Consider the following 24,786-nt stretch of genomic DNA (forward strand, 5'->3'; position numbering starts at 1 on the left):
TCAGAGAGGACGGGCGCCAGCCCTGCTGGCCCCAGGCAAGGGGCTGGTGCCCAGGGCCCTCTCAGGGGCCACTGGGGAAAGCCCCTCAGCTTGAGGAGACCATTACAGCTGGGACACTGGCTCCCTCTGTGGGGACTCCAGGCTCCGTTACGGAGAGCACAGAGATAACGCCCCCGCTGCTGCTCAAAGCATCTGGAGAGGTACATCTCTGCACTTACCATTTTACTGACTAGAACCAGGTTGCTCCCAACTCAACAGCTCAACGTTACGGATACCCCTTCTGAAATCGCGAGCTGGTCCCTTGCACTAGGCACCTACCACAACCCTTCAGAGTCACTCTGGGCTGAGGTACCGACGGCCTGGGAGTTTTGGGACTGCACTTTTAGTTTCCCATGTCATTCACCACCTCTCACACCCTATGCATGTAAAACAAACACCTCACACCGGAATGAGACAGGCCAGTAGAAATAACCTAACAACACAGTGAATCTTACGCTTGAAACGCTCAAATAAAGCTTCAAATACCCAAGATGGCTCCAAGGTCTTAATACATCTTTTAAAGTCATCATTATTACAGTCCCAGCTGTAAAAGATCACCAAATTAATTCAACATTTATTAGCACATCAGGCATGTTAGACGCGCAACACGCTAATCCGGCACCTTTCATTGAGAAGTGACTGGTGGGATACTCTGCGTGGCGTGCTCCTGCTGTATCTAACTTAGGGTCACAGCGAACATCACTTCTCCTACTGAAGAGCCTCTGACCCCGCTAATAGCTCTACTGACCTTAAGCGAATCATTGGAGGAACACACTACCATTTACCATAGGAGAAGGCAGCAGGACCCAGCCCTTAATGACTTATATTTTCTTATTTTACTTGGCAGTTGTCCTTAAATTCATCTAACAACTTCTCTCAGATGTTCCTTTAAAAAGAATTTCATTTTTTTCCTCCCTGTTAGTTAACACAATTAAAGACTATTGGTTTACCTTAATGGAGAGATTTTTGCTTAACTTGTCTGCATTCCCTGAAGAGTTATACTTACATCATGCATGGAGTCAAGAAGTTTAGTCAGTTGGTAGAATCTCTGCCAGCTTTGCCCAGAGTTACTTGGACATTTAGTTACCATCTTCTTTAGTTCTTTAATGTAATTTGCCCTCATTTCTTCAAATGCAGCTTGGCTTTTGAGACCATCCTTGGGAACTGTCATTGAAAAGACAGTCTTATATTAATATTAACTGTATTGCTTATTCTTCTGATGTGCATACTTAAAAAGTTACACTATTTAATGGATGAAAGAATTAAACCTTTAAGCAAAGTCCATAACTTTACAGACATTGGTAAGGAATCAACAACATCATACAGATTTTCAAGTGATTCAAGCATCCTCTCCAGATCTTTGATTGCAGAAGCTGTGGCAGATGACAAGATAACATCTCAGAAACACGACACATGCTAACCTCATGCTGAAACTGTTTTCAATACAACCCAAACACACACACACACACAAAAAAAAAAAAAAAAGAAAAAAGGCAGATGGATCAAGGCTATTTTTTTTAGAAGTTGAAGACGTGATTTATCATTCTTGAAAGACTCCCCACACTTGGCAGAGGAGAAGAAGGTACAGAATTACAGCTGTTGCGTACAGAAATGCTAGACCAAGTGACACATTTTTATGCCATCAAGTAACATCTAAAATTTCTTTGAATGTTAGTAAGCATCTGCATAACACCTAGAACAAACAGAGCCATTATTCTGCATGAAACAGAAGACTCTCTTCCAAACAGGCATCCTGACCCAGTGTTTCACAGTTGCAAGCATTTCTAGCGTCCTATCAAAGTTGCCATCTGCCAGAGGGATCATTTCACAAATGGGCTATAAAAGTAGACTTTTCTGATACTTTTTACTGTGACTGGTATTAGCAAGGCTAATTACAAAAGCAAATACACTGTTTCTTTACAGACTGCAAATACCCTTGCACTCCAGCAGGTTCTGCCCCAAACAGAAATGGCTTATAGGATCAGATCTCTAGGAAAACCCCAAAGAGGTTATTAACAACATTACACAAAATGTTCTGGTGTTTTAATACCTGGATTGGTTGCATACTTCTTAACCATCAAATATCTTCCTAGTCTGCATCTCTTAATGCTAAGTCCACAGAAAGAAAACAAAATACTACACTGTATAAGAGTGAGTTTATTTTCAAAGCGAGCCAGAAAGCTATGTCAGAGTAAGCCAAATGGGAAGCTACTTATTAAAAAAGGAAAGAAAAAAAGGTGATCTTCCAATTTAGCTTACTCTGACTTAACATCTTGACAGAAATTGCCTTGTGCATCCGTTCCCTTCTCTTGAAAATCCTGTGAACTGCCTTCTATCCCACTGCAATCACATCATAAGCATGTAACAACTGCCCAAATGGCTCCAGAGTAGAAGCTTTAAGAAAAAGCACCAGTATCTTCTATCACCAGTACCTACCAGAGCAATTTAGCAATGGAAAATAAGGAGGAGCTCTACCACCACACGAGCAGCAAGGATTTGTGACCATCAAGTGCTGGAAGGAGGTACACGGAGGAATCTTTAGAAAAAGCCTAGGAGGAATGCACCAACCTGCCTACAATATTTAATTTCGAAATTCTAGATGCCAAATCAGTCCGTCAGCTGACAGGCAGAAAAAACTGTCTGGAACAGATGTACAAATTCAGTTCAAGCTGAATGAATATAGAGACACCAATCAAGATAGGTAAAGCCATCAGAGCATACTGTGGCCCTCACACAAAATGCACAGGCTTTACAGTTCCTTTAATATTTACAGGTCTGTATTCCTACATGCTGCTTAAAGACTGTTAGAGCCACTCCTTCTTTATCCACTACTATGTATTTTACTGTTCTGTCTGAAAATTATTATACCATCACCCCAGCCAGATTATTAAGAAAGAAAGACCACAAATAAAGAGAACTCAAGCAAAACATGAAATTCTGGAGGTTTGCCCAGTGTTTCTGATTTTACTTATTAAATGCAGCAATGCTTTTGGCAAGCTCCCAAAATCTATGGTCTGTGGAAAGCAAGAAAACAATTGAGTTGTAATGTGTGGTTTCTTCCACATGTAAATGGAGTGAAACTTCCTTGATGTGGTCATCATGAAAGTTTCAGAATAACTTGTACTCTGCTCATCACACGATTCAATAAAAAATTTAACAAAAAAAAAAAAATGGTGTTTTCTGTCATAAGGGTGTATCAAGGTGCAATCATTTGAAACCAGGTTTGTTGCCCTTCACATGACACTTTCTGGGTTTTATCACTCTCTTCACTTCCATTTTGCTCTCCTCTCTCTCTAACGTAAATATCCTGATTCTCCCAAAACAAACTATTTTTAGTAGGTTTTCTAGTGACTGTGGTGTGCATTTCAAAGGGACCCAGCTACCCGAAGTTAACTGGCCAGGCTGATCTCGCCTAACAGATTCTCGCAATAACTCAAGTCCTTAGTTAACACTCTCAAGAGGGTAGAATAATATATACCTAGCTTAAAGACATTTTGCTACATTTTTAGAATGCCTTTAGGCTCTTTTTCTAAAGATTCTCCCCCTTTAGGGCTGATTAAAAAGCAGCAGAGCCAGATCTCCAAACCAGACACTCTCTCAAGAACATTTTGGGAGCTAGACACCCCCCAAGCACATCCACATTAAGTGCTGCTAGTTGCTTCTGGAAAGACCTGAAGTGACAACCTTCAAAAAAGCCCATTTACCCCCCAGGGCTACCCCGGAGCATATCAGCTCCCCACAGTTCCAGCTTCACCAGCAGACCATCTCCTTGAACCCTTGGTGGAGCAGGACCTGGAGGTCAGACCCCACGGACCAGGACACAAAGCGCTCCCCAACTGGTGTCATCTCTCCCCGTCCTGGGGAGCTGGAGTGGCTTCAACGGGAGGGAGGAAGGGAGACAGCTGAGCCCAAAAAACTTACAGCCCCAGGAGGTTTCTGTTAGCAGATCCAAATCCCCTCCAGCCGGGACAGGAACTGCAGCTTCATGTCCTCCTTCAAAGGCAAGTACTTTAACCACAGAGCTACAGGATAGGTGAGACGGGCGAGGTCTGAATGAAAGGCACCGCAGACAGGGAGAAAGTGCCCGTCCCACCACCTCGCCTGAAGGGGTTGCCACTCGGCTTTGCTGGATGCTGCAAATCCCTTCGTAGGCACCTAACTCTGCCTGCAGCCAACGTGCCCACGCCACGGCTGGGGACTCAGGAGGCTCCTGGGTGTCTAAATCTGCTGCTGCATCAGCCCGCTCTGGCGTCCTTTAGCGGTTTTGGGGATAAGCGCCTTCCAGTGCTGCACAACTAACGCCTGTCACTTGCCATTCGTTTCTTCTCTCAGCTCGCTGGGGCAGAAGATGGGGTGATGGGAGAAGACAGCAAGATCTCAAAGGGCACGCTGGGCTCTGCTCACCACCGAATGGGGAGACGCTCTGTGCGGCACAGCCCCGGCAGCCTTGGGCGTGCGTCCTGCTGCCAACTGCTTGCAAGCGAAAGCCAGAATAAGCACAGCAGCCCCTTTGATCTCCTGCTCCTCCTCTCCCCGCGCAATGGCCCCACATCCAGCCTCCTTCTGCCAGGGGAATTCTTGCCCGGTGAGTTCACTGAAGTGACATCACGAACACCCACCAATCAAGCTGATGCATTATCTCATCATGATGTCACTGAGTGGATGCCACAAAAGGGAGCATGATTATACAGGAGAAAGTTTGTTTACAAGTAATTGGCTTTTTCATCAAGACTGATGGAAAAGTAATGTACAAATTGCCTGTATATTTATACAGTTGTACTGGGACAGGAGTTTTTCAATATTTTCAGTAAGGCAAGATCAAGAGATCTGCTAATTACTACACTAGTGCTGTAACAAACACCAAGATGTAATTTTGTGTCTCAAGAAAACTCAAGGCATGACACTCGAGAGAAAAATAAAGCATGCACTGTCATTTATTAAACTTTCAGAGCCCTGTAAAAGGGCTTGCCATTCTCAATTCACCTAGCATTAGTACATTACCCATTTTGCAGTACAGGCAATGTACATCTTTTGATCTTGAAGGTGACATTAAGTCACCCCAGCTGGTGGCTTTGAGTGTTGAGTGGGGACTCCTCTCCAATCCCCACAGCTGTTGCACTTTCTTGGCACGCCTGGCCGACTTGAGTGGCTCCCATACAGAGAAGGGGGGGCCAAAGCCGCTTGCCCGGCCACTCCTCTCCCTCCAATGCACAGGACACATTCAAACTACAAAGACACTTCCCGTGCTAATGGAGAGCGAGATCTGCAGATAAACCCTACGACATAAAACCAGGCCTATTCCTGCAGCCCTGCTGGAAACAGTTTGGCTCTTTTGTCACATTAGTTAAAATCACTGCACCTCTTTGTGAACTGGAATATTTTCAAGTATTCCCATGTAACCATGAATCTAACTTACCTGTGCTTAATAGCAGCAAAACTTTCATTATAGTGTACTCCTCAAAGCTAAGCTGCAAGCGAACAAACTGCAGACTGATCTGGTGCATCCCCTGGCACAGTTCAAACATAGCAGACTGGCGCATCCGTTCCCTGCAAAGAGAAAGAAACAAAATCCAGAGGATAAATACGGGAGAGTGCAACGTGCACGGGGCAGCCCACGCATAAGGAAAGCAAGGTGTGACCTGGAAACCAAGCACCGATCGCGCAGAGGTCAGTAAGGCACACCGCAGCTGCAAAGTTCAGGTTAGGGAAGGGAGCTGGGGACTATGGAGATGAAGCTGGAGCCCTGCCAGCCCCAGAGGGCTGCCTGGTCCCCGTGCTCCCGGGCTGGCAGAAAAACCCATTGCCTGGGAGTTTTGGGGGACCCGGGCATCATCTTGCCCAACTCCTACGCCATCCACTGATGGCTGAGTTCACTTTGCTACCCGGCAGACCACAGGCAGCATTAACATCCACCCCCATAAAAGGAACAGAAACAAATGTAATTTGAGTTTTATACACTGACGATGTTAATGAACTGGCGAAAATGTTTTAAAATTAGTTTGAATCATCAGCGTTTGTTCAGCTCTGCCCTGGCTGACGGAGATGAGCCTGCTGAAGGGGTCAGAACTGGTGCAACAGGGGAACCTACATCCATGGCATGCACGTTTTAAGTGATACATCCCCCATCAGCTGACATATGGGTGGAAACAGGTTTCAGAAGTGTCTGGCGCAGAGATGAGCTGGGGGAAAGGATGGCCAAGGAGGACTGACAGCCTCACACCTGCGGCCCGCACCACTCAGGCCGGTCAGCCCCGGCCCCAGCGCAGCAGCCTCTGCTGCCCACTGCGCACGGTCGGGTCCACAAGCCAGCAGAGCCCTGGGATCAGGGATTTCCACCGTGCCAGCAGACACCTTGACTCTTCTCATCCTGAATAACACAGTCCTGTAAAAATACGGCTGGCAGGTCTTGAAAATGGGGAAGTGGTTTAACAAAAATAAAATAAAATGCATGACTTCATGTTACTGCCTTTACGTCTACTGAAGAGTCTGAAGTTAAGAAACGATTGGGATGACGACTGCCTCAGCCAGCAGCATTTATGCATCCTTCCCAAGTAACCTCCACTTCAAAATCTCTGATTACTACTTTTCCTGAAAATGCAACAGGTCTAGCTCCTAGGATGAAAGTGTAGGAACAACAAGGAGAAATGATTTCCCAGCCACTGAAGTTCTCGTTAATATACTGCACTGGACCTCCTACGGGGAATTCTTAGTCAAATTGTTGCAATGGTCTCTTATTCAAACACTGAAATATTCAAAAATTCTGCATGTATTTTCCCAAAATAATAATCTAAGATAGTCTGGAATAAAGGAATATATAATAAGATGATTGCATTCGTTAATCAGATTTTTGCCTGTTAAATCGTAAAATAATAAGGATACATGACTTGTATCCAGTTTACTCTTTTTTTCCTTTAAATATACTTTGATACATTTAGCTTCAGACCTTGTCTCTCTTCTTTGAGGCAACCCCAGGCTAACCTATCCTGCACAAGTTTCAGGCAGAATTAGTTAGGATTTTGCTATACTTCTAAAGCCGCTATTCCAAACCACAACAGCTACAGCAAAGAGTCACTGAGAAGTGCCCATTTCATTTTGAAACGACAATATATATGTGGGTATTTAGAAAAGGCGCTATAATTGTTCAGCGACCACTACTTTTTTGCGTTTTTTTTAATTGCTCAACAACAATTGTCTGTATTTCTTCAAACATTTTTTCACATAATTGGGGAACTGGATGAAGCTCAGCTAATTATTTTAACCAAGAAACTGCCTCTTCAAATATACAAATTGGCTGGTGAAAGAGAAGAATCATACTGTGTGCAAACAAGGACTGACGTAATCTTCCTGGTGTTTTATTTCACTACTGCCAGAGCAGATTTTATTTTCCTCCTTAATACTAATAAAGCGGACTCCCCATTGTTATATGGGCTCTGCACTTTTCCCCTGCTCCACCCTCTTCTTGAGACTAAGAACTTCCAGCTTCTTTTTTTTTTTTTTTTTTTTTTTTTTAAATTTAATAGTAGTAGTAATGCCATGTTTGTTTACTTTTATTATGCATCATGGACTGCAGGGAAGAAAATTAATAGAAGAAAATAGTCTTTGGACAGTGACTGAAATACCACCTGGCCCTCTGTTTGAGAAGAGCAGCCTCCGCTGCTGGATGCACACAGGCACGAGCACACAAGCCTGGTTGCGCGCTGCAGAGGACTTACAAACGCCGCTTGCACACCCAACGCCGGTCACATGCTATGAACGCACACGGAGTGACCCTGAGTAACTGGGATCGGGTGAAACAGAAAAGGAGTTGCAGAATTAAAAGACGTCAGATGCACACAAATGGGCATTTCTGAAGCTGCTGTGCCTGGGGTCCAGTTCCAGCCCCGGGTCTGCCCGAGGCTGGTGGCCACCATCCAAGGCTTGTGGCCAACCCAGCACAGCAGCACCTGGATCCCTCCCAGTGTTTCAATCTGCCTTTAGCACAGATGACTGAGTGTGCCAGGGATGGGGGCTCCCTTCACGTTTGGCCACTGGATGACTCAGCCTACCCCCCATTTGGGGACATCACCCTAAACCAGCCCGAGGTCCTTCTTCCTGACGGGTTATTGCCCAGAGACCGAACGGCTGCAGGCACCTCTGAGCTGACCCCGAGACAGCTGGGGAAAAGGACCCCGAAAGACCCCAGAGTGATCTCCCTCCTGCTCTTCCTGCTCCCCTCCCTCCTCCCAAAATCATCAAATGCAGGGATAGGACATAGATAATGGTGGCTCCTAACTGACCTCTCCCCAGGAGGCTCAGAGGGATACGTACTGAAGTTGAAAGGCAAATGATTAATAAGGGACATTTCTATTTTAAAAAATGCATTTTAAGGTATATCTCAGACTGCTAAAGACTAGCAGGATTCAAAACAAGAACAGTCTATTATATCCATTTTTACTTTTGCAGCACACCAAAGTTAGCTTCTGCAGCCTCCGAACATAAAGCAGCTGCCACCATCCCTGCCTGCATATGACCTCCACAGACAGGAGAAGCGCCAGACCTTTCATCCGATACCACAAGCCACACAGCAAGTAAACCGAAACATTTTGAGGTTTTGTCTCAGGTTTCGTATGCTTTCACTAAACAGCGTGGCAAAACACTCTCTGTGACAGCTAACCTGAAAGCATCCTGACTCAAAACCCTGGGTTTTTTTACATTGCGTTGCACTTTTTGTGACATTTTATTTTTTCTCTCTTATGCTTTTCTTTGTATTTATTTTGCTTTTATATGATTGCCTAAATAGAAGAATTTTAGTAAAAGTCAGGGTTTTTTCAGTTAGGTTTTTTTTTGTCTTTCCTTTAAATATTTAGTCTTTTATCTACTTACAAATATTGATCTGTAGTTTACCCTCAAGGAAAACCTAATGGCATTGTTTGTAGTGAGATAAAATTATACACAGAACTAGTTACTAAGTAGTTTATTTAACACACAGCAAACCTGTAATTTCAAATCTATTTCCCTCCTGAAAAACCAAATTGGTTGATTTATTACTTATTTACAAATTATTACTAACTACAAATTACATTGGTTAATTCATGACTCTGTTTAATGTAAGCTAAGCATTTTGTGCAAGTTTACATTATTCAACTTTGCATTTGATTTTTAACCCACACAGTGTAAAATAAGAAGGTACACAGCTTTTGTAAAATTCAGATGCTGACATCACAGATACCCCAATACCATGAGAGCAACAACAAAATAAAGCAATAGAAATGGCTCATATATTAAAAGAGATGAAGCACATAGAAATTAGGGCATCTCAACATAACATGAAAAAAGTTATTTCTTCCTTACCAAATGCCTCACCTAAGAATAAACACCATCAAGTCATCACAAATGCCATTACCACCATGGGGAAAAATGAAAACAAACTTCTATGTTGCCTTCACCTCCTGCCTTTTTTTTTTTTTTTAAGAAAAAAAAATGCAAAAACCAACCAACCAAAACCAGTTCCACCTCTGATACAGCATATAAACTTCTTGACATGGAAAATGGAGAATGCAAGATCTGGAATATAAGGGCATGTGTCTTTATGGGGACATTTAAGAAGGTAAGTACATTTAAGTAATAAAAGGCGTGGAGCCAAAGCTCTGAATCTGCTGTGTGGATATGCATTCAAAAGTGGTGTCATTAGCTCAGTTTAGCTTAATCCTCCTTCATAATAATACACTTTACACCTTAAGTTAATCCATCTTAAGTTCCCCGAGTGTCTCCTTACAGGCTTAATTTAATGCCCAGCTCACATTCTGCCTGACCTTTCCTGCAGCTGCGGCACTGCGGGCAGGCAGAGTGGCTGCAACAAGCCCATTCCCCCCCAGCTACTGCTCTGCCCAATTTCTACCTACTCCTGCAGAGCCTCTTCGGCCACGGGTACCTCGTGTTAACTGGTCACTGAGTTGCTCACCACATCCCCACTGGAACTGAACTGCCGCTGCTTTTCCCTGGGAGGAAGACGAGGTGGGTACCTCCGCTGGTGAAGGCCTCCAAGGCACCTCCACTGCCTTGGTGGGAAGAGGGGTTTTGTTCCTGCTGTTGGGTTTCTTTCAATGAACTGCAGCAAACGTGTTCCTAGTTGATAGACTCCCTGGTACTCTCCCTGAGTTTGTCTTCTCTTTCTCCCCACTTGATCTGGGATCTCGCCCGAACTCCAATGCAATCTCTACATCCTTGCCTCTCTCATCTCTGCCACCCTTATTCCCAAATTGCCTCCAGATCTCCTATCTTCCTTCCACGGGCAGGCTACATGGAGACCAGCTCTGCGGTACCGGGCCAACACCTCAGCCTGTTTCATCCTCAGCATCTACCTACGGAGAGCTGAATATATGGATGAGAAAGTGGCAAACCAACCCAGCCCCTCCTGTTCCCCTGCTCCATGGAAGTAGCCGTCCTTTTACACAGGGGCAAGCAACAAGGCAAACGCCTTGAGCACCCTGCCGAAATGGCACTGATGCCCAAATCACCAAGGGGTGAGCCACCCAACTACAACAGAGATGTAGGATTTGAGCAGTCACACCGGGGGAGGAGGGATGATTTAAGGAAACTGCTTAAGACAAGGCATCCTAAATACCAAACCAGTCATCTATCTCATTAATACCCTTATGTGACTTCCACAGAAATGAACAGCCACATCAAAAATTGTGAAACTACAGGCATGCTGTACAGAAACAACTTGTTATGAGTAACTTGTAAGTCATCATAAAGTCTAGTATTGTAAATCTCCTTGTTGAGTATGGAAACTGCAACTCAACTGACCGTAACCAAAAAGAGGAACCCACGCATCAAGGAATATTCCCTCACAGGCAAAACTCGGCCCCAAACCAAACCTGATACCATGCTTTATTTACTTTCTCATGCATACTATTCAAAGCCACAGCACGAGGCATCTTCCTAAATTAGACAGGGAAGTGAAGACAGGGAAAGCTGTGGTGGGTGTTTTGAAGTTTCATCAGTACTCAAGTAGCTTGCTGATAATCCCAAGAAAAACTGGGCAAAGGCATCCCCTTTCACAGCACCTCAGAGGAACAACCGTGCAGCTGACTTAGTCCCTTGGCCTCTGCAGCTCAGAAAAGACTTAGGAAAAGTCCAAGCAACACTCGTATCAAAAGTCTGATGTCAGAGACATTCTTTGTGTTTCCTGATTTTACATTTCCCCCATAAGAACTGTTTCCTATTTTGTAATCAAGAGCTGCTTCTTTGCTAGACTAAAACCTGTATCCATTTGAACCCTGTCCATCATTTTAAATGATTTCAGGGAAATTCAGAAAGCGCATTACGCTGTAACACAACCAAAACAAATAAACAAATGCAACACAACAAGAAAGCCTGCCAAAGGCCTGAAGGTCAAAACCCATTTGGAAACCTCAGAGAGCAAGGTATGCTTTCCACCATGCCAGAAGGGGTCAGGTTGAACTTGGCAGAGAGAGGAATGAAACATCACCACACACCTTTAGGGCAAGGCAGGCAAGCTGCGGCTAAAGGTGCAAAAAGACCAGGGCCATGGGATCACAGGGTCAGCTGCTCAAACAATCGAATCAGAAAAGCCCTTGGCCTGAATTATCTTACCTGCCTTAGGAGGCGTTCACTTGTCTGGAAAAAGTTTTGAGGTTCTTGGGGAAAGAAAAAAATAAACATATTATCGTAACAACAATTTACTCTTTCTTGAGGGAGTATTCTACCTCAACAGCTCCATTATGAAGAACAGTGGGAACAGAACAAGACTACCAAGCACAAAACTGAACCTATTCTTCCATGCAAAGGGGCAATCGCTGCACTGCTTTCTGTGCGGCAGCATTGGAAAACACTGCGCATCATTCTGCTCAATGGACTATACCCAGACACCTGTTTCCCATCTTGAAGCCATTATAAACACAACCAAAGGCAGCAGTACTGGAGCAGCATCATTAAATTATTGCACTGATCAAAATCCAAGCCAAAATACATGCAGAATTCAGGAAAAATTCAATTATCACTTTTCATTCAGCACTTATTTCTTATTCAGCATCTCTGCTCACTCTGCAAGCCACAGCAGAAAGAGACAAAAACATACTCATTGCCTTCAACTCTTAAAGCTTTAGAGCCATCTCCTTCCAGGAAGGAAAAAAATACCTGTTACCTTGCATCAATGGCAAATGCAGGCACTCACTCCTGTTGAAATTCATGGCAGTTTTGTCATCAGTTTCTACTGGAGACAAATTTGGGTCATGCCCATTTTTCCTTTAACTTGTCAGCAAGCCAGCAGAAATAAATACCCCATCTTCGTCAGCACCAGCGACCTCCTCCTCCTACTGATAAGGCAGCAGATGCTCTCTCTAAGCAGTAAGGGATAGAGAATACAACTATTACCCTGCAGTTGGTTAAGCAGCCATGGATAAATACAGGCTGGGAATTAGGTGGTTTATCCAGGAAAGCGTTAGCCTAGAGGTAGCATAAAAGTGACAGCCTCAGACGACCACCCTGCTGCCTACACACGTGACGGTGGATCTCAGCCAGGTTACACCACCACAGCCCCTGGCTGCCTGCTCTATCATGCGGCTGGAAAACACCATCCTCATACCATGCCCAGGGAAAAAACCAAACCAAAACCGAAATGCTGTTGCCTCAGCCCCCAGTGACAGTCTGGGTTTTCAGCATACTCCTACATTCCCAGGCCATTTTGGCTGATACTGCTGAACGGCCTGATGCAGCTATTGCCCATGTACATGCTCCTTCATACAGAGGCAGGCAGGTGCCAGTGGTCATTTCTTAAAGCAAAGCTGTGAGACCTGCCACCAAATGTCACCTCAGCTCCTCCTGCTGCCCCCAAATCCCTCTCTCCTGTCCTACCTGACTGTAGCCACTACTGACAGTCAGCATTTCTTCCCTCTACCTAGAAGGTGGGGAGAAAAAAAAACCCTGTGCCCTATTAATCTGACACTGCAGCAAGGCTTTGGTACTACCTTCTACTTTGAAAATAAGGAGGTTTTATGGCAAGATCCTTCTGCAGCAGCAGGGAATTGGCTCGAGGGTCCTGGAGATGCCTCCTGCTACTGTGTTCCTGCAGAAATCTGACATGCAACAGAAGAAAGCTGCTCCCAGCAAGGAAGCACAGTATGCAAAAAAGACAGATTTCCTGCTGTAAAAGTTGCTGAAAGAGAAGTAATTCAGTAATGATCTCCTCTCACCAACCCTGCCACAAGAACATACAAACCCACTGTTACCAAAGTAAACCATTTAACCCCACAAGCTTCTCTCCAGGTGACTGGGATGCCGCAGACTGAAGGGTGCATAGCTGGGAGCATTGGCGCTACAGTCATGACCTTGGCAGAAGAAGCTGCCAAACCCAGGACAAAACAGGGATTAGACTGAGTACCACCAATGCTGAACACTGGTAATCAGTCAAGGAAGGTCATTTCACATCAAAACAGATCTACAGACATAGCTGATGTTTTGTGGGCTTTAGCCACCCAGGCATACAAACCTGGCAATTTTTACATTGAACTTAAAGGAGTCAATTCTGAAAATTAGTTTTCTCCCAAGAAAGTCCTCCTGGTGATCCTAGAGAATACAATCCCAGGTAACTGACACTAAGAAATTTAGAGCTGCTTTAAAATTTCAGCTAAGTATCCTCCTGTTATAGGCTGATCAAGAAGGGAACTGGCAACAGCTCGTGGATAACGATTGCCAAAGGAGAGTTTCAGCTCCCAATCAGTAACCGAGAACTTGTGCTAAAATCCAACTTAATAATCACCCCGTTACGTAACCCTAAAATCCCAAGCACATCAATAGCAAAAACCCCCAAGTATCTGCTGGAATTAACAGTTAATTATGCAGTTAGCAGAATGCTGATACCAAATACTCTCTTTTGGTTTGCATTTGCATTCCAAAAGAGACAAATCACAGTTTAAGAGAGAAAATACATAATTATGCCTTTACCAAAATGCTTTTTCAATACCATGTTCAATAATAAGTGATGATAACGTACACATGACAATAAATACTCTTTTAAAGTTTATCAGAGAAAGGTATCACCAGCCAGAAAAGGTGCCCCTTAGGTATCAGCCAATATGTCAGGGCTCATTGTCACTTGCAGTGGTTCATCAGCAAAATTACTGCTGTATTCCACATGCAGCAGCAATTCTCTTGTGCCAACAATGCCTCAGAAATCAAGACTTTGCTCACGCTGTCATGCAGAGCATGGCATTTTCTGGAAGCCAACCGAGGCATGCCTTCCTCTCATACCAGTTTAAAGAAACTACTTCCTAATTTTTCTTTTAATCTGGAAGGTTAATATTTAACTCTATAGGGGAAGTCGCAAAAGGAAGCACTATGCACGTAAAAGGCATTTGGAGGTGCCACCAAACAGCTCATTGACATGCAGAAAGATTAAAACAGCACCACGTTCAGACAGCCACTTGAAAGGAACAAACCTCTTCTCTATCCTAGCTCTTCCTGCCAAGGACCTTGAGAGAACTGAAAAGACACTCCCCCAAAAGACTTGTGGATGTCCCAAAGTCATGCTGAGACAATACTAAGAGTGCATAATTATGCCAAATTAAATGTAAAATCACTGGGCAAGTCTTCTTGCCAAAATCATAAAAACTAACGGTTTCAAACACATCACAAGTTTGTATGCCCTTTCAAACACATCACAAGCTGGAAACCTGCCATAACATCCACTGGGCCAACAGATGATCAAGATGAAAAAGAAGTGTTTAAGAAAGATCAGGCCATAGCAGAAAAGTTAAATAAAATCTTTGCATCAGTGCTCTCCATAAAGGAGTCCAGGAAGGCCCTGCACCAGAGTCTCCCTTTTCAGTAAGCCAGTGTGAGAACTAGTTTCAGATTAAAGTGTGAGTAGAAGAGGTTTTAGAAAGAAAAAAAAAAAATACAGTAAAATGAATAGTAATAAATCACCAAGACCAGATGGCATCCATCCATGAGCTGTAAAGTAACTTAAATATGGAATTGCTGAACTACTAACTGTTCTGTGCAGCTTATTGCTTAAATTGCCTTTATAAAAGGCGTGGAAGGTGACAAACGTGACTGATTTCTTAAAATGGGTCTGGGAGTGGGGAGGGAGCACTCAAGAGACCAGAGGCTAGTAAGTCTCATTTCTATATCTAGCAAAACAATTGAAAGAGAAGCATTAATAGATAAATAAATATGCTATAAGGGAAGAAAGTCAGCGCAGCTTTGGTGAAGAGAGGTCACGTCTCACGAATCTGTAAGAGTGCTCTGACAATAGCACAGGGATGTTCTGGTCGATACAGGCAACGTCTGTACGACGGAAATGTTTTGCACACGCCAGGTCTAGCTGCATCCCACGGCCATATGGGGTGAGACCTAAGCAAACACCAACCCTCGCCTCCTCCTCCTCTCCTCTGCCCTGGTTTCCACACAAAGGAAACTGGGGCAGGCAGCTTGGGTATGGGCTGCAATGCCGTCTGTCGGCGTGCCAGTGTGGGTAATTACTGGTCTAGGACCTCCTGCACACTGCGCTTTGCATCAGGAGGTATGCGGGGATGCAATCACGGCAAAGTTGGATTTTCAAGCTATTAAAAAGATCTCCTGAAAGCTCTTAAAAACATCTTAGGGATAAGGAGAAGGGCTCTTCATGGATTATTAGCAGCTTAAAAATAGGAGACCAAGGGTAATAATAAATGGACATCTCTCACAAGTAATGGAGGTTACCAGGGAAGTCTCACAGAGCTCTGCACTGGGGCCTCGGCTCATACATCATCTGAAAAAAATCAGACCTATGGAAGTGACAGAGCTTGCTGATGACTCCAGACGATAAAATCAAGGGCTGCCTGTGAAAAACTGATGAAAAATCTTGCAAAACTGTGCGGCTGGCTGACAAAATGGAAGGTGAAAATCACTGATACCAAGACAATGCAGACAGTATAATCATCTTCCACCATACATAGAAAGTAACTGGCTCTAAATTAACAAACATCACACAATAGAGAGACCTAAGTGTAACCTGGAACAGGTTTTTGGGGCTTCTGCCTTTTGAAAATGCTTGCTTGGTGTTTATTAATGGTCAAAAAGAGCAAAGGGTGAGAGAAGAAGAATTGAGAGCAAGGCAGAAATCGTAATTTTGCTACTGCATAAATGCACTGCGCTCTAAACACAGGGTGTCAGTCCGGTCTCCTCCCAAAATTAATACAATGGGCTAGCAAAGGCACTGAGGGAGGAGATGAGGACGGGCCGGGGTAGCAAACAACTGACATACAAGAGGAGATTAAATTGACTAGCTGATTCTTCAGCCCATAGAAGAAACGATGGGACTTGACAGAGATCTATAAGTGATAAATGGCATACACAGGATGAAAAGGAATATATCCGCTATTACCACAAACACAAGAATGAAGTGGCACTCCATTAAATTATCAGCTACCTGCTTTAGAAACATCTCCAACAAACAAATATGCATAATTAAATTGCAGAAGCGACTGCCACAGAACATTTTAGATGTCAAGATTATAAATGTATTCAAAAAGGTATTAGGCAAATTCACAGAAGGAAGATACAGAAGGGTTATTAAGCACAATTGTCTGAATGCAATCTCCCGTTCAGAAAGTACCTAAATCACTGACTGCTGGAACGGGCAAATGAAGAAGTATCATTTTACCCTTGTCCTGATCTTACGCTTTCTTTGCAACTGGCCAGTTCAAAGGATGAGAAACTGTGCTAGATGGACCTTTCTTCTGACAGTTTTCCCATTCTTACGGATCTCCTTAAAACTACTTTATCTCCTGTTTTCCTTTACAGTTTCACAGTTTAAACTAGAACACCCTAGAAATTTAAGAAGCGTTTAGAGATAAAGGCATTAAAAGGCAGAGCCTTTAGAAACTTATGCAAAGAAGTTGAATCTATTGCTTTGCCCAACCATTGATCTGTTTACAAAGAAAAAGCAAAATAAGACTTGGAAAATCTAGCTGAAGCATATTACATCTATTATCTACAGGTATGACAGTAGTTCTTCAAAATTTCCTTCTGTGTCTGCACTATTTTGGGGTGGGTATGTAAAAAAATCCTTTCATATACTTCCTTGGATAGGAACTGAGCTGCACTTTATGAAAAAATAAATAATAGTAACAACATATATAAAAAATTTACTGATAAAAATATCCACTTCTCACTGCACTGACAGTTTAGTACGAATGCAGTACTCCTCTTCAAAATAATACATGCAAACAAAAATCACGCAGGGAGGAATATCAAGGAGTGCCTGCTGACCTTGTAACAAGACCAGTGATCACACACACGATTTATTAGCAAAGAATGAACATTGACAACTCATATCAACAATCACTGCAGCAATACTAATTAAAAATGAGGGATCTGGAGACTGCCAGATGAAAGAGATTACAAAAATGTACCTAAATTTAGACACTACAGGATTAACAGACTGCAAAAGAAACCAAAAGGGTTAACAGCCATCATCCTGCAAAATGTAAAAGGGGGAAAAAGTAATCTTTTAAACAATAAAAGAAGTTACTTATTGGCTTTATCGCCACTCACAGATGATCTAAGCAATCATCCCCCTCGCCCCCTGAGGTTATATAAGGTTAAAAAAAAAAAAAAATCTGCTCTTCTTAAATATTCAGCTTATTCTATTACGTTTATCTTCCTGCTGTTACTATAGAAATCAGAACACCAGAAAGACTTACAGGTTCAGCACTGAAAGGGCACAGAGAGGCAGCTGCATCCTTGCACTGCCTTACACAACACCAAATCCTAACGGTCCCAGATTCCACGAGTATATTATGAGAGGATATTATGAACATAATGAAAAGACAATGAACATGCTATTTACTAATAAAATACACAAAATTAATAAATGCATATTTTAAATAAAATCTTAGCTATTCAGCCAAGCTACATCTTAATTCTTAATTTAATTTTATGACTTTCCTCAATGTTACAAAATCCTCTGCCCATTCACATCCCATGACAACATTAGCACAGAAACTCCACAGAAATCCCCATGTACTGAAGCTGTTTTCCCACCTTTCTCTACCTCATTTACTCTACATCAACTTTCTCATTTAAAAAATGTATCCTCTGTTTTTCCTCTATTGCTAATATCATCCTCTGTCTGCTTTTGAATTTTAAAACTTCACACTTGGGGCAATTACCAAAGGCATAGCATGAAAGATCCTTGCCGTACTACATTTTTATTTTACTGAAAGTTAAATCTTGCACTTTAAAGGAAGGATTTATGTTAATTTGTAGTAACCTTTGTTAGTTTGTTAAAACTACATTATATACATAGGATTATTGAGTTACTTAAAAATATCTGGAGTAGATGATTGAATTTTATAATGAGAAAGCCATCCATACTGCACTACAAACTAGAAAAGTGGCCAGTAGTGTCACAATTGCCCGAAATGGCAATAATGAAAGGACAGCCACTTCTTAGTTCAAAATCCATAGCCTGAAGCTTCGCCTTATCAAAAGCGCCAACCAATACATCAATTGGTATATTCTGCTCTTAATGTTTTGTACATAATATTCAATAAACTGCAGCCTCCACTGAAACCTTTTTACTGTAAGGATTGAGCTGCGCATGATGTAATACAATAATTTCAGAGATGGAAAAAAGACGTCACTGATCCAAATGCTTGTGAAAACTCACCCCAGTTTTTAGACTCTGTTTAATAAAAGTTCACTTTAATAATTTTGGGTACCTTGTGCAATGCCTAGTGCTGTTTTTATCAGGCAAGCCCTCAAGTCCTTGACTAGGGCAAAAATCTCTGTTAAAAACCGACGACAGTTAGAAGAAAGTACAATGGCCAGGAAATTCAGAACCTGCACACTTATGCACCTATGACTTATTTATGCTGCAGACGACAAACCAAGAAAAATCAAAGGAGCAAGAAAACACACAGCACATCGGTCATTCAGTGCATTTGCAAAATACTGTTGAAATACTGATGCTGTACTTTAATGTACTAAAGTGTCTCAACATGGTGTCTCAGCATTACTGAACTCTTTCAGTATCCCACATCATTGCTGTTTTACAGCTAGATAAGGCTGGAATGGTAAATAAGATAATTTAGGTAAATTTCCTAAAAATAGTAAATGATTTTGGAATTTGAGTCTCTTCTTCAAGAGCCCCAAGGATTTAGAAGTCTACAAAGAGACCGTGTAAAACCTGAAATCAAAAGAAAAATCGAGACCTGAGGGGGAACTCCGGCATCAGGCTGGCCCTCTGGGTTCTTTACATTAGCAGAAACCAATGTGTGCCAAAGAGGACGGACGGCTTGATTTTTAATGCTCATCAGCAATGCCATCAGCTGGGTTTTTGCCCTATGGAGAGATGAAAAGCCACTACCCCTCTTCTTTAGGGAAAGGGATGGACAAGCAGGGCAGCTTGCCATGAGGGATGCAGTTTCTGGCCTCCAGCTGGGAGGGGGATATGTGCTGGGAGCACAAGCCGTGGCCCTGAAGGCAGCCCATGTCCCACGGAGCGAGGATCCCCGCCGTGCCACATCTTGGCTCCTGCTGGGTTTCTGTTGGCAGCGCTGCACTCGTAAATGCTTTTTATCCCTTCCTGAGCCTCTGAAAGGTTGCCAGCCGATGCCTTGACTTAATGTATGGGTGGAAGCAGACACCTGGGAAGTTGCCACCACTAGCCGGCGGGGCAGCAACTGCCCAAGCCTGTCACAGAAACGTGAGCAAGAAGGAGCATCCCTTGCCTTCCTCTGGGATTTAGGCATCTGACTTCTGCACTGCAAACACATAAACTCCTGCTATTGAAAGATTCAGATCATCAGATTTCTTCTAGGACCTAAAATGTCATGCTGTCTCTTTTCAAAAACATTGAGAACTTTTCCTTCAAAAGAAAACAGCCAGAGAAAGAGTCGTTTTAGCTGTTAGTTCAATGATTAATTCAGGAATTTGAAACTAACTTCCCTACCTTCCAGGACCACGTCTTAAAATCATGTTTTAGGCTGTTCCCTGTAGCAAACAGTTCATTTTGCACAGCTTCAGACAGAATCCCTGAAAATGAGCTAGCATTAAAAAACATTGTATTTTGCTACATCCCTTGCTTTGTTCTTGCACCCATTCCAAGCAGCACCACTCAGTTTCCTGCTTTCAATTGTGTATAATTTTACCAATTTAATGCTCTGGACTTAAATTGTCCATGCATATGCCTGCCTCAGGTTGAATTAGATTAGAAAATTTCAGCTAAAGTCTTTGGTTAAGTCTTAAGAGAAATTTTCTCCCTCCCTCGAGTTAAATAAACAACAGCCATTTTTCTTCTGTGGGATTTCTGTTATTTTGCAGTAGGAACCTGAAATGTCTCAGAGCTTAGGTCCTGAATCAGGGATAGTCTTTTGCCATGTCTTAAGAAAAATCTTCCCCATTAATATCTCTCTGTTCTCCTGAATCCCTAGATCCATTCAAGGGAAGGCTTCCTCGCCGGCAACAAATGAAGCAAAAATCCAACAGTCTCTCACTACATAATCCTGTATCATCCCTACAACTGATCCAACCTGATCAATACAAAAAGGAAGGAGTCACACGGGAAAAATATTATGGGATAAGATAACTTGAAGGTTTGGTTGTGGACACAGTCTTCAAAGCATGTACCCAAAGGGTTCAAACTACCATTTCAGAGACCACCTTAATTTTGGAATTTTGCAACTTCTCGGATTTGAGCTTGCAGCCGTAAGAACATTATTGCAACATCTTTTGAGTATTATTACATATGCAAGTCACCCTTTAAGAGTGTTTACCTGCAATAGGAATTATGTGGTGTCACATATATGATGGTCTTTTAAAGATTTACTGTGGATTAAAATTAAAGCGCTATATATATTAGTTTTGATTACAACTACTATGCTACAAAATAAATAGATCTTAAAAAAACACATACTGTAACTAACACACACATAACATCAAATACACTGGTCTATTTTACGCCTCTTTTCAGGCTGCTTTTAGGCATTTCTGTAACAGGCTGAGCAGCCATTTTCTTATCCCTCAGTTCACAGCTTCGCGTTTACTTAAGCCCAATTAAAGCAATGGAATATACGCATGATCCATAAAGACAAACAGTACACTTAATTAGATATGTAACATGACTAAATGAAGGCAAACAAATATTTCCAGCCATCCATAAGGCTAACAGGAAATCAAACCACGTATGAGTAGGGAGGCATTTTGCGCTGTATTTATACAATCAAAGGTACATTTAACAGCTATTAACGACAGAGATCCTCATTTGTTATTCGCCTTGTTTACAGGCCTTCAGAATAAGAAAGAACACAAGATCATATATCATGGCCTTCCAGAAACATTACGACTTCCTTTTATTCACAGTAGTTAAGAGTGAATGGAAAATTCATTTAACGTAAAACAAAGCAACGTAATTCTGCTAATGCCAACCTCTACTTTCGCTCTTTTTTAACTGTTCATTGAAGAAAATACTGAACTCTCTGGGGCACCGAGTGCATGCTCCTGGCCAGGGACCTTCCCAATTACTTCTTGCACAGAGATGAGAAATGACCTCTCCAGACACAATATGAAGAAATACCAAGAAAATCTTGGCCAGGTGATAACAGGAGCATAATTCTCTCAAGCCAGCAGAAGGAAAAGTCACTCTAAAGCATCTCCCTTTCATTCTGCATCAACTAATATGTGTCCTAAAATGCCAAGGGCAGTAAAACACTCAAAAAGTTGCACCAAGCGAACCTTAGGGAGGTCTGATAAACCTTGTGGCACAGAAATGAAGGCCCATGTTTATAACCACATACCACATTTCCAAGTTCATGGTACTCAAAAAGTAAAGACCAGCCTTCAGCAATTCCAGAGCAAAGCTTCAGAGCAGTGTATTTTCACAAACAGGAATATATATTATGTTTTCTGCTTATCTGAATGCTTTCTACATTGAACTGTATTGGCTGGCTCGTACAATTCCAGTAATTCACTTCTGACCTTATGTCAAACATCTGGAGGTCTGAAGTTCAACCCCCTACTCACAGCAGGGCTAATGTCACAGTTGGAGGAGGCTGCTCGGGGCTTTGCCCAGTCAAGGCCTGGACATCTTCAAAGACAGAGACTCCAGGGTCTCTCTGGGCACCTGCTCTGCTATTTCACCATCTCATTATGAAATTTCTTCCCCTGCTGCCCAGGAGACAGTTTATTGTCCTAGACTTGCGATCGCAGCCTCCTATCCTTCCACTGGGCACCTCCATGAAGAGTCTGACTCCATCTCTTCTACAACGACCCATCAGGAAGATGAAGGCTGCACTTAAATCCCCACCGCACCCAGCACGGTCTCCCTCCTGGCTGCACGAGCCCAGCTCCCTCGCTGTCCCAGCCAGCCCTCGACCACCTTGGCCAACCTCCACGGGGCTATCTGCAGTTTCTCAACAACTTTCCTGTGCCGGGGAGCCCAAAACTCAGACTCCAAACACAGTCTCACAACTACCACCCTGAGCGGCAATGTGAGAACCTTGGAAAGAATGTCTCCCACGATTCCCAATGAGTATGAAACATGAGCAAAGTGAGAAAGCCCCCCTCGTTCCAGAGATGTGTCCATTACTGTTCTGGAGTAAGTGCTGAACTCCTACCCTTTTACCTCCAAGGAAATGTCTTGCCCCGATTAGCTCCTTCAAAAGCCCCCGTCCCACATCTCACAGCTCAACACAGCTCCTGGTAACTTATTTTTCTTCTCTTTAGAAATACTTGCCTTCTGCTACCTTTGGCAGCTCTGCAATGAGTACATTGTTAAATATGTAGAAGACCTGACCACTATCTTACATAAATATCTGGTTTGGGATGTTTATTTATTTTGCACTCCATCAGACTGCACTCCTTTTCCCAACTGGATCCCAACCTCAACCTCAGTATAATTCTGCAGGCACTTACCTTCAAGGCCTGCAGCATAAAACTCACAATTGATCTCGACTTCTGGAAGCTGCTTCTAACTGCAGTATCAAGAATGCTAGCAATGCACATGCATTTTTATTCGCAAGTGGGATTGATTTCCCTGTCCAATAAATTTTGACCCCCCAACCGACTTCCGTCAGATCAGGGAAAGCTGCTTCTGTGTTTGAACTTTTAGTCTACGTTTCCCCAGGAGAACTAAACTCTTCGAAGGTCACACTTTCACTTAGCTTTAGCTACAGACACGTTTTCTGTGATGATTCTCTAATGTCCAAGTCAGTGGAGGTGCTTTCAATGAGGAAAATGGCTCACGCTGCATCTTCAGCCACATGCAGTGAATCACCAGTTCCTCCTCTTAAAAAAACCAAACCAAACAAAACAAAAAAACCAACCAAACGATCCTCCTTTGATATTGCTCACTGCTTTGGGACCAATCTCATACACATTAATTATTTAGGAATTCCTAAATCAAAGAAAGACTATTAAGACGGACAGCAACAAAGCATCTTCTCCAAGAAAAACATTTCAGGAGATTGAGCGGTAAGTTATTTTTTGTTCATTCTTTTCCTGTTTTTTTTGTTTTGGTTTGGTTTGGTTTTTGTTTTTGTTTTTCCCTTCAAGAGCACCCATATCCTATTGATTATGTCTCCTTTTTACCTCTAGAAAAAAAAAATACCTTCTGCGATAAGCATATGATGTGACCCCAGTTTGATTGCCTGTGTATTTGCTTAAATTTTGACTTTACTGTCTTGGAATAAACACTAGGAGAATGAAACAGAAATTAAATTACACTCATCAAAAGCAAAGCACTAAAACACAAACTTAAAATATGAAGGAACACACATACTCAGAAGGAATGGTTCCTTGGTTGATCCTTCTTTTTGTCTGAATGCATCATAAAAGAAATTATGTTTCATTACTGAAAAAACATTTTGGCTTCTTTCATGGTTGCAAAGAAGGGTAATTAAGACTGTCAAGAAAACACATTGAACAGCTGTATATTGTTAACAAAAGCACCATTATATGACTGCTCTGAAAAAAACTGGCAATTTAAACATTCACATTTCCTAGAAGTTAGATATTTTTCCAAGCTCCAGTAGATACCAAAAAATGTTTTTTTCCATAAATCTTGGTCCTGTATCAGACATATTTCAAGCCAGCACGATGGTCCTAGTTTAAGAACACATCCACACATATAAGGAGAAGCGGATGGCAGTATCAAAGCTTTGCCAACTGAAAACTGAGTCACTGAAAAAAATTTAAGCTAATTTTTAAGCCGGAATTAGCTGAAATTTTCTTAGACTGCAGGTATACCTGAAAACCAAATAAAGACAGAGTAATCCTTCCAGCCTGCACTGAAAAGGACCATTAAGGAATACTTACTCATCGAAGATCAGGTCTGGAGCAAAATAGAGGAACTGGCTGTTTGTATGTTTGTACGATCTCCAACTCAAGGCAAATGATGACAGACACATCCATGAATACTGAATTAAAGTAATTTGGTCCTCGAGAGGCAAGTTTCTAAATCCTAGAGATCAAACCAGAAGATACCCATGAACTACATTGTGCTCTACAAGGGTTGGCCAAACCAGCACTGAATATATTGCTGATTATTTTTCTAGTATTAATGAACAAGAGCAACACTCCCACAAAGTATACTTCTGAAAAAACAAAACCATAATTTTTCATTCCAGTGACAAAATGTGTTTTCTTCTTAAGAGGCTATTATTCAAAATGAAAGCTTTTTAAATATCGATCACAGACATATGAAACAAACATTACATAAATCAAAAAACCCAACAATCTTCTCTCAGATGTTCACCTCAC

General features: G+C 42.5%; 1 protein-coding gene across 1 annotated transcript in view; it reads right to left on the bottom strand.

The window, feature by feature from the left end:
* The window catches only part of NR3C2 (nuclear receptor subfamily 3 group C member 2), a gene marked incomplete at its 5' end in the record, with an annotated part of 210,062 nt that overhangs the window by 13,326 nt on the left and 171,950 nt on the right, over positions 1-24,786 (bottom strand). Inside the window, 3 exons of the mRNA XM_082314777.1 lie at positions 1,046-1,203; positions 5,456-5,586; positions 24,343-24,487. Coding sequence (XP_082170903.1) covers positions 1,046-1,203; positions 5,456-5,586; positions 24,343-24,487 — 434 coding nt within the window. The remainder of the gene's footprint in view (positions 1-1,045; positions 1,204-5,455; positions 5,587-24,342; positions 24,488-24,786) is intronic.

The sequence above is a fragment of the Platalea leucorodia genome (assembly GCF_965183815.1).
Source record: "Platalea leucorodia genome assembly, chromosome: 6".
In the NCBI taxonomy this organism is placed as follows: Eukaryota; Metazoa; Chordata; class Aves; order Pelecaniformes; family Threskiornithidae; genus Platalea; species Platalea leucorodia.